Genomic DNA, 9775 nt, shown 5'->3' with positions numbered 1-9775 from the left:
GAACTGCTGCCATTAGCGAGAAATCCCTACTGAAAAATCCTGTATAAAATTTGTTAAGGAAATCGTATACAGGTTTACTGTACAGGTTCTGAAATTCAGGATTGGGGGCTATTTCAGGAAATTCCTGTACTATCCGCGGAAAATCCGGAATGAAACCGCGCGGAGCTCTGATACCGGAATGGCCTCTATGTTTGATGGCCCTCGTTTCCGGAAAAAAACGCGTCGCCAGGGTGGAAAAAGCATGCAACAATATAAAATAAAACGACTACATTTAAAATAATAAATAAAATGAAAAATAAAAATTGTACTACCAAGTGTGGAGTCAAACCTCGGTCCTCATGGCCCCCAAATGGGCACCTTAACCACTGCTCTTTTTTTTCTTTATTGCCTCACTTCGGCACAATACACAAAACAACTTACAGGGCACAATGAGCATTCATTAATACAACAATCAGCCAGGTGGGTTTTGGCGTCGTCGTGCTAAAATTCTCTTAGGGTCACTAATGGCTCCAATCTTCTGAGCCACTCGGGAGCTTCAGGAGCAAGTTTCTGAATTTCAATATATATGTCCATGCCTTCCCGAAAATAGATCCGTGCTGGCCGTGCGTCAGGATAGCAATGGTATCTGCCATTCTCCAGCGCCAAGTACAGAGGAGGGCCATTAGCATAATAAGGTCAAATGGCACCCCAACCTCATTCTCTGCTGGCAAGTACCTAATACCATGCCAGTCTAATGGAAATCCCTTTTTTAAAGTCCTTTGTAAAATATCCCAAAAGTATACCCCCTCCCAACAATGCAGGAAAACGTGGTCTATAGTTTCTGACTGTTAACAAATTAAGCAATGCGAACCCCAAGGTAAAAATAAATTGTTCCTTTCCAAGAACTTCTTTACTGGCAGTGTTTCCGTGTGTAAATTAAAGAAAAAAGTTTTTGCATTTGACGGGACCTGCATCGCCTTCACCCGCTTAAGTACGTCGCGTATTGGTCCTCCACTGTATAAGGCCCTGTACATTGGTATGGGTAGAACTACGTCCCACAAATCCTTTTACAGCTTCTTCCTGCTAACACAAGATAGATATTCATAAGAAAATCGAACAGACAGGAATCGCACACTAGCGACAACTTCTCTAAAATAACCAAAAATGCGTCCCGATACACTTTCAGTCGAGACAACAAAGTCCAGCAGTGCATTTCCGAGCTTTAATTGGCACACAGTACGCAAAAATGGATCTTTTACATCGCGAACAAAAAGAAATCTGCTGACAATCTGTCGTAGAAACAAATGCCCCAAACCCAGTCTACCGTCCTTCATTCGCCTAAAAAAACTTGTCCGGTTACATCGTTCCCATTCTGCTGCCCACACAAAAATGGCAAATATCCGGTGCATTCTCTGTACGTTCATGTTTGCACAGTGCAACACTTGCATCACGTACCACAGCTTCGACATAAAAAAACATATTGCACACTGTGGCCCTGGCGAAAACTGACAATTGTTGCCTTTACACCCCTCCACCTTTTCCCGCATGGCTTGAGTCTGTGCCCTCCAGTACGAATCGCTATCACGATAACTATCTAGTGGGACTCCCAAGTACTTTACTGGTGTTGTCACCGAGGACATGTTTGCAAACTTGTCGGGCGCCGTTGGCCATTCTCCGTGCCAAAGCCCCAGGGACTTTATCCAATTAACTTTACTGCCGGACACCTTTGTGAATTCTTTTAACTACTACTTCACGGCGGGTTATGGTTACAGTTGTTATTATTCAGTATATGTAGCTCTTTTTGCTCTTTCGTACTTGTATATTTTCCTTGGCAGTAGAATTTGTGGCCGTAATTCAATGATCGCCCTTTAAACACGCTGAATATCTTTGCAGGCTATCACGAGGGTTCACAAATGTGCCGTATCTTTATAATGCGTCGCTTTATTGAAGGCGAACCTCAAGATATCATAATTTACTAGTGCTGATGTGTTTTTCATCGTCTACGAACGCTTGTAAGTTTTCTTACATACAGAGATATCCGATGCACTAAAACTTGTAATACTGGGCGTTTTAGCTTCACGTGCTACCAGCGGAGCATCGATGTCAATGAATGCACTTCCGACTGAGCGGTTTCAATATGTAAACTTTTGAGAACGCGTCACCCGGTGTGCGGCTATCTGCGCATCTTTCGATGGTCAGCGATGTTTGTTTATTTTTTCTCGAACAGTTTTTTGTCATCGCTAGCGAAACGATACGTTCGTGCTTCCACTTTCGCGTTGAAAACGGCAGATCTTCAGTCGCAGATCGTACGAGCTGCAGCGACTGTTGTACGTGCAAAAGGGACGTGACGCGCGTATATGCTTGCTAGCGCATACTTCGACGGCTTGGCATTTTCGAGGTATTTGGGAAATGAAGCGTGCCCTTTACATACAGAATAGTTGTATAATATAATTAGTATCATGCTTATTTAGTGCGCTGGCGTGTCCAGTATGGTCATTCTGGTTGAGCTTCGTCGATCGGCCCGGCTTCTGTTCAGAAGCGGAATACTCTGCCCGGTATCAGTTCCAGAAATGACGCGTTCGTCCGGTTTCTGGTTAAATGATACAGGCTGAACCGAAATGAAACCGCGCGGAGATCTCATTCCGGAAATTCCTATATGGTCCGTGGCCCTTATTTCAGAAAAAAACTGGACGCCGGGCTGGAAAAAGCATGCAGAGCTATAAAATAACTCCTCTACATTTGAAAAAGAAAAAGAGAGAAAAAGAAAAGAAAAAAGATAAAGAAACGAAAAGAAAAAATTTACATGTGATTTGAACTTCGGTCTTTTCAGCCAGAAAGCACGAACTTTACCACTACACCACGGCAGGATAATTTAGACAGTGGTGTTTTTTTTCTTTATTGCCTGTTTTGAGTTCACATCAATTCAAAAAAGATCCACAATAATGGTAAAACTCGCAACAACCAGACTTCGGCTGTCACGAAAGGTTTAAAATTTCTTGAGGACAGCCAGTTCATCGAGCACACTGATCCAGTCAGGTGGATCAAAATGCACCCGGTACGTTGCTCTAAGGAGCAGCACACTCTCCATAAAGTTCTCGCGTACAGAACGCGTGTTGACATCTGCATGTTGCACTTGCATCCTTGTTTTCCACAGGCTGTGAAGGCCCAAGACCATGACTAAATCCAAAGGAATAATACCCTCACTCTCGATTGGAAGGAACCGTATGCCACACGGATCTAACGGAAGGTCTTTCTTTAGTGTTCTCTGGAGAACATCCCAGTGAAAGACTGGGTCCCAGCAATCCAGAAAGACGTGCTCGATTGTCTCTGGTTTTTTGCAAAGGAGACAATCTGTTGTCCAGGGAACAAATAAGCCTCTTTCATGTAACCAGGTTTTATCAGGTAATGTGTTGTAATCTAGCTTAAAGAAGAACGTTTTAACTGAAGGCCTAACTGGCATCTTTTTCACACGCTTTAAGACATCCTGTCCGGGGCCTCCACGGTGTGGTGCACGGTAAATCGGCAACGGTATCGTCACATCCAGAAGATCTTTGTACAGCTTCTTCTTACACACTTTGCTCAAGTATTCCATTGAAAAACGCGCATGCAACATTCTGAAAGACAAGACAACTTCACGCATGTACCCTTTTAAAGCGCCACTCATATTCTCACCAGAACAGACAACGTATTCTGGAAGCATTTTACACAGTCGTACTTGCATGACCGTCTCAAGAATTTGTCGTTTTGATCACGAAGAAAAAAAAAACGTGAGACAACCTGTCGCAAAAAGAGATGCACAATGCCCAAGCCCCCCGCCTTAACAGGAAGAAAGAGGTTGGTTCTGCTGCACTTTTCCCATGTTGATGCCCACATGAAAACGGCAAAGACACGATGAATTTTTTTAATGCTAACACGCGTCGCCGAAAGCACATTCATTACGTACCATATCTTTGCCACAAGGAAAACATTGCACACATAAGCGCGTGAGAACATTGACAACGGCTTGCCCTGCCATGAATCAGCTTTCTCTCTCGCCCTCTCTGTTTGGCCAGCCCAGAAAGGGGTGGGATCTTGGTACGATTCAAACGGCCCGCCTAAATACTGGGTCGGCAGTTTTGACCATTGCAAACGAGAAAAGTATTCAGGCGTAACATCCCAGTCTCCATGCCAGAAACCGGCACTTTTTTTCCCAATTTACTTCACAGCCTGTCTGTCGGCGGAATTTTTCAACAAGGACAGTAACTTCTTGAATGCTTTCTCTGCTTGAACAGAATACAGCGATGTCATCTGCATATGCCAGCATTTTGACCTGTGCTGACTGTAGCATAAAACCAGTTATACGTTCATTGTTTATGATAGACCGGCAGAGAGGCTCGAGGTAGGCCGCAAAAAGCAGGGGTGACAGGGGGCAGCCTTGCCTCACTGACGACAGCACACGAAAGCTGTCAGGTAGCTCGCCATTCACAATCATCCGTGTCGTGCAGTTCGATACACCATTCAAACACCTTCCTCAATCACTCGCCCTATGTTTGAGTGTGCCAATACTTCGAACAAGGCATCGTGCGAAACGCGATCGAATGCTTTGGCGAGATCCAGCTGTCTCATTGCCACTCGAGATCCAATCGCGTCACAACACTCCAAAACAGTTCGTACCACGTGCACATTAGTTGCGATGCTTCGACCTTTAATGCCGCACGTCTGGTGTGGCCCAACAAGACTCGGTATTACACTTTGAAGACTTTTCGCCAGCACTTTCATGTATATTTTGTAATCCACGTTGGTGAGTCTTATCGGCCGATAAGAACCCACCAACAGGCGTTTTCCTGGCTCATCATACTTCGGAATCAAAACAATGTGCGAGGTAGAAAACGAAGGTGGAACCTGCTTACGCTCGTATGACTCGTCTAGCACTTTAAGAAAAATCTGGGCTGTGTAATCATTAAATGGTTTGTAGAAAGCAGCGCCAAGCCCGTCAGGTCCTGGCGACTTTCCCATTGGAAGCTCGTCTATCGCATTTTCTATTTCTGTCAAACTTATGGGTCGTTCTAGACGCGTTTTAACATTATCATCTATTTTTGGCATTTGGCGCAAAAATTCTGCCTGAAAGCAATTTTTGACTTCGCGTTTACGGCCAAGTAATTCATTGTAGTGTTCTATAAAGGTATTTTTGATAGTAGCAGGGTCACTAGTTACAGCACCTCGGTTGTCAATTTGCCGTATTTCCTTTTGATACGCGTGCCGTTTCTCATCTGACAGCGCTCGCTTAGTTGGCGTCTCCCCCGCCCAAAAGTTTTGAGACCTTGCTCTTATCACTGCTGCCTTATACTTTTCAGTGTTAATGTTTTCAAGCTGTCGTTTCAAGGCTTTTATTTCTTGTGCATATCTTCCCGGCTGGATGATATCCATGCTAAGCAAAAACGCAAGCTCCTCGTGAATTACTTTCTCTTTTTTTTTTTCGTCAACTTGAATTTGCTTGCAGTTTTGATAGCTAAAAGCTTTACTCTCTGCTTTAGCTCCTCCCACTCAACTATATAGATTTCGGCCTGCGTCGAAAGTAATTTATCGAGTTCTTTCGTTGTCTCTCTTACAAAACTGTCGTCCTCTAAAAGCTTCACGTTAAATTTCCACAGGTGCCAGTTAAATCGTGGCCTCCGTTGTTTCCTGCCAAATGTTCAAATTACTAAGCAATGGTCACTGAAGCTTACGGGCTTAACGTCATACTCTGTGCACAATGAAGCCAGTTCAACAGAGACATAAATTCGATCTAATCTGGCGTGGCTATCCCTTTGAAAATTCGTGTATTTAGGGTGTGCGTCGCAAGAGAACAAATAGCCAACGTCTTCGAGAATACATTCATTAATTAAAGAGTGAAGCAGCTGAGCACTCTTATCCCTCACTGGCAAATTTTGTGCGCGGTCCTGAGCGAAACAAACACAGTTGAAGTCTCCTATCAATATTACTACCTTGTCACACCTAAGATGCATTTCGAGACTTTCGAAAAATGTTTTGCGCTCGCTCACCGCGTTCGCAGCATAGACAGAGACAACACGATAACTATAATTCGAAAACCAAACGTCAACAACAAAAAGGCGACCGCATTGGGAAGCCACAACGGAAGCAACGTTGATGCCTAAACTTTTACGAATAAATAGAACGCATCCACCCGACGCGCCGACGGAATGGCAGACGCATACGTCGTACAAAGAAGAAAAGGACGACGCCATACGATCAGTTAGCTCTTCGCTCTCAATATTAGTTTCTTGGATAGCGATTAGTTCAAGGTCATTTTCAAGAATTAGGCGTCGCAGCTGGCTTTGTCGTCTTTGTATCGGCTGTCACAGTCGATAGAACATGACAACACGGTTGCAGGGAAAAGGAGCCTTCGTGCTTTATTGCGCGCTGGTTTTATAGCCACCACTGGAAAGAAGGGCGACCTCATCTCCCCCAGAAGCCGACTGTGTGCGCATGTCCCGTGGCTTCCGGGACGATGACTTAACTACCGATACATCCTCCTTCGTTTGGAAAAAAAAAAAGAAAGAAGAGGAAAAGAGAAAAGAGAAGAAAACTCTGTTACAAACAAATCTGAATGGTGTATGGCCCTCGCACAGACGCCTTGTTGACTTCACTTGCATTGGAAATTTAAGGCACCTGTACAAAGTCCTTGTTGTACGTGAGCCGCCGAGGTGGTGCTATTTGTCTGTTGATCTCCTTAGTGCTGGTGCTGGCGAGGCAGTGCGCGGGGGATCCTGCGTTGGAGGCGCTGTGCCGAGCTGTGGCATGATAGTACGCGACTGCAGTGGACCAGTGCGGGCCGAGGTTGCCGAATTGTCCGAGCTGTTTTCGTCGTCGACGAAGTCCGGCAGCTCCCTCTCAAAGGGTTCACTGGTCGGTAGCAGGTGCCGCCGGTTGCGTCGCAGAACTCTTCCACCTTCGGTGAGTACGTCGTACGACCTGGGAAACCTGGACTGACGCAAGATCCGAGCTTTCGGTGACCACGTGTTCTGCCTCACCCGAACGACGTCACCTTTCTGCAGTGGAGCCAACGGCCGCTTGAGGTTTTCGGTCTGGCGATGCTTGTACACCTGGTAGTTGGCACCACAACGCAAGTCCGGCAATGTGGTGCGAAGCTCGCGGCCTTGGAAGATCTCTGCAGGGGTTCGACCGCACTCTAGAGGTGTGGTCCTGTAAGCAAGAAGTCCCAACCAAAAATCTTGTTTAAGTTCGGTGGTTTTCTTTAGGATGCGCTTTACAATTCGCACACCCTTCTCCGCGAGACCATTTCATTGAGGGAATCGTGGACTCGTGGTGGTGTGTTTGAAATCATAGCGCTTTGCAAAGGCAGCGAAGTCGTTACATGCGAACTGCGGGCCATTGTTTGTGCATACCTCCATTGGTATGCCGTATCGTGCAAAAATGGAGCTAGTTGACTCTATGACGCTCCTCGCTGACAAGTCGTTAAGCAGTGCTACTTCGGGGAAGTTTGACAACGCATCGTATAAACACAAGTAGGATTTCCTACCATACTGGAAGATGTCGATGCGCACTCGGTACCAGGGCTTTTCAGGCACAGGACGCATTTTCAATGGCTCTCTTGGTTGGCTGTAGGCGTACTGCATACATACGCTACACTTCTTGACAAACGCCTCAATGTCCGAGTTCATTCCAGGCCAGAAAACTAGACGCCGTGTCCTGAGTTTGTTCTTATTAATGCCCATTTGACCATGATGTATTTTTTCTAACATTTCCCGTTGTAAGGTAGTTGGTATTATAACCTTGCAGCCTTTTAGCAGGACGCCTCTAACTTCGGACAGTTCGCCCTCGCTTGACTTCAGCGGCCCTTCGATAGAAATACCTTTACTTAGGCATTTTAGAACGGAGCTCAGATAAGGATCGTTCCTGGTCTCTACGGCCAGTCGCTTCCACGTGTCGTCGCTGACAAGTGAGCAAACCACACTTACGGCATGAACTTCCACGTCATCGCTCTGGATGCTCTTATCGTCCTCGGCGGGGGCCCTTGATAGCATGTCGGCGAGCAGAAGTTTTTTTCCTGGAACGAAGAATATTGTGATATCATAACGCATCAGCCTAAGAAAAAACCGCTGCAGCCTTGGCGGCATATCGCCAACTGCTTTTTTGTGGATGGCAACTAATGGGCGGTGGTCTGTTTCCACAATGACCTGCCGGCCGTAGACGAAGTGGTGAAACTTTTCGCAGCCGTATACGATAGCCAGTGCTTCCTTCTCTATTTGAGAGTACCACTGCTGCGCGTCAGTGAGCACTTTGGAAGCATAAGCCACGGGTTTCCAGGAATCGCTATGACACTGCATTAAAGCTGCAGCAATCCCATTCTGTGATGCATCACAGGACACTTTTGTTGGTTTTTGGGGGTCAAACATTGACAGGAGCGGTTGTTGGCTCATACTATGGCATAGCAGTTTCCATTCACTCGCATGGTTATCTGTCCATTCAAAAACTGCATCTTGTCTGATTAGGCTCCTGAGAAGAGTCGTTCTTTCCGCCAGCGTGGGTAAAAATTTTGCAAAGTAGTTTGCGACCGCCAGCATTCGCAGAACTCCCGATTTGTCAGAGGGGGCGGGCATTTCCAACATACTTTTCACTAGTGAAGGGCTCGGTTTTATACCTTCTTCACTGATAACGTCGCCCAAGAACTCAATTTCTTGAACGCCAACTGTGCACTTCTCACGATTAAATGCGAGACCGGCCTGCTCAGCTGCTTGCAGAGCTGACCGAAGGCGTACGTCGTGCTCCTGCCGTACACTTTCACGCCGGGAAGAGATTCAAAAATTTCATTTAGTGTTTTCTGAAACACTTCAGATGCCGACGAAATACCGAAAGGCATCCGTAAAAAATGATATCGACCGAACGGTGTTGCAAAAGTACAAATCCTGGAGGTTTCTTCATGCAATGGGATCTGATGGAACCCCGAGTTTGCGTCAAGTCTGGAGAACACTGTTGCGCCCGCTAGCTCGGATTCTATATCTTCTCGCCTTGGCATTTCGTAGTGTTCTCGCTTAATGCATTCGTTTATCTTTCTAGGGTCCATGCACACTCGGATATTGCCGTCTTTTTTGCGAACGATAACGAGAGGACTCACCCAGTCTGTGGCTTCTGTGACTTTTGTGATGATCCCAGCCTTTTCCATGCGTTCAAGTTCTATCCGAAGCGGTTCTCGCAGAGCCAGAGGTACCCGTCTCGCTGTTTGGACAACAGGTGTGGCGCCTTCGCTCAGGGCCATGCGGTATTGGCGTCGAACACAGCCTGTGCCGCTGAACAGGTGTTGGTAATCGTGAATGACTTTATCAGAACTGTTCACTGTTACGTTGTGAACTTCCCGCGGCAGAAGACCCAGTTCTTCGCTTGCTTCAAGACCAATGATTGCTTGATTTCCTTTGCGCATTACGAAAAAGTTGCAAACGCTCTTTCGGTTATTCAGCTCCACTTGAGTTCTGAGGACACCCATATGTTTGATAATGCCGCCGCCATACGATCTCAGGATCACACTACACGGCAATTATGATGGCTCGGGATTCATCTTCCTGTAAAGACCGAAGGGCAACAGGTTAGCTTGGGATCCCGTGTCCACTTTCAACTTCACCAGCAAACTGTTCATGCATACTTCAACGGTCCATTCACGTCGACTGCTGACGCTGCTAACCGACACGTCGAGTACGTTAAAGTCTTCTTCGGATTCTTGCAGTGCGTCCACCTGATTATTTGCCTTGCAGCAGACCGCGAAATGGTTCCTTGCTTGACACTTTCTGCATGTACGTCCGAA

At 46.2% G+C, this 9775-nt stretch overlaps 1 protein-coding gene across 1 annotated transcript; it reads right to left on the bottom strand.

The window, feature by feature from the left end:
- Positions 1–6668: 6668 nt before the first annotated feature.
- LOC146174290 (uncharacterized) lies at positions 6669–9493 on the bottom strand. The gene is made up of 3 exons (XM_084585370.1): positions 9095–9493; positions 7938–8026; positions 6669–7161 (listed from the first exon to the last, which is right to left on the bottom strand). Exons 1-3 carry the CDS (start codon positions 9458–9460, stop codon positions 6669–6671), a joined length of 948 nt encoding a protein of 315 aa, XP_084441496.1. The 5' UTR covers positions 9461–9493.
- Between the last annotated feature and the right edge of the window lie 282 nt (positions 9494–9775).

Source organism: Amblyomma maculatum, chromosome 11, assembly GCF_055883805.1.
Source record: "Amblyomma maculatum isolate TAMU_Amacu chromosome 11, ASM5588380v1, whole genome shotgun sequence".
NCBI lineage: Eukaryota > Metazoa > Arthropoda > Arachnida > Ixodida > Ixodidae > Amblyomma > Amblyomma maculatum.
This window is presented reverse-complemented; position numbering and strand designations above follow the sequence as displayed.

What these genes read in the sequence shown, in the direction of transcription:
- LOC146174290 (XM_084585370.1), bottom strand. Translation starts at nt 9,460, where the DNA reads ATGGGTGTCCTCAGAACTCAAGTGGAGCTGAATAACCGAAAGAGCGTT. An exon ending in TCACAGAAGCCACAGACTGG is followed by an intron (nt 8,027 to 9,094) that starts GTGAGTCCTCTC and finishes TCTTCGTTCCAG; the next exon opens with GAAAAAAACTTCTGCTCGCC. An exon ending in ATGACGTGGAAGTTCATGCC is followed by an intron (nt 7,162 to 7,937) that starts GTAAGTGTGGTT and finishes TCTTGCTTACAG; the next exon opens with GACCACACCTCTAGAGTGCG.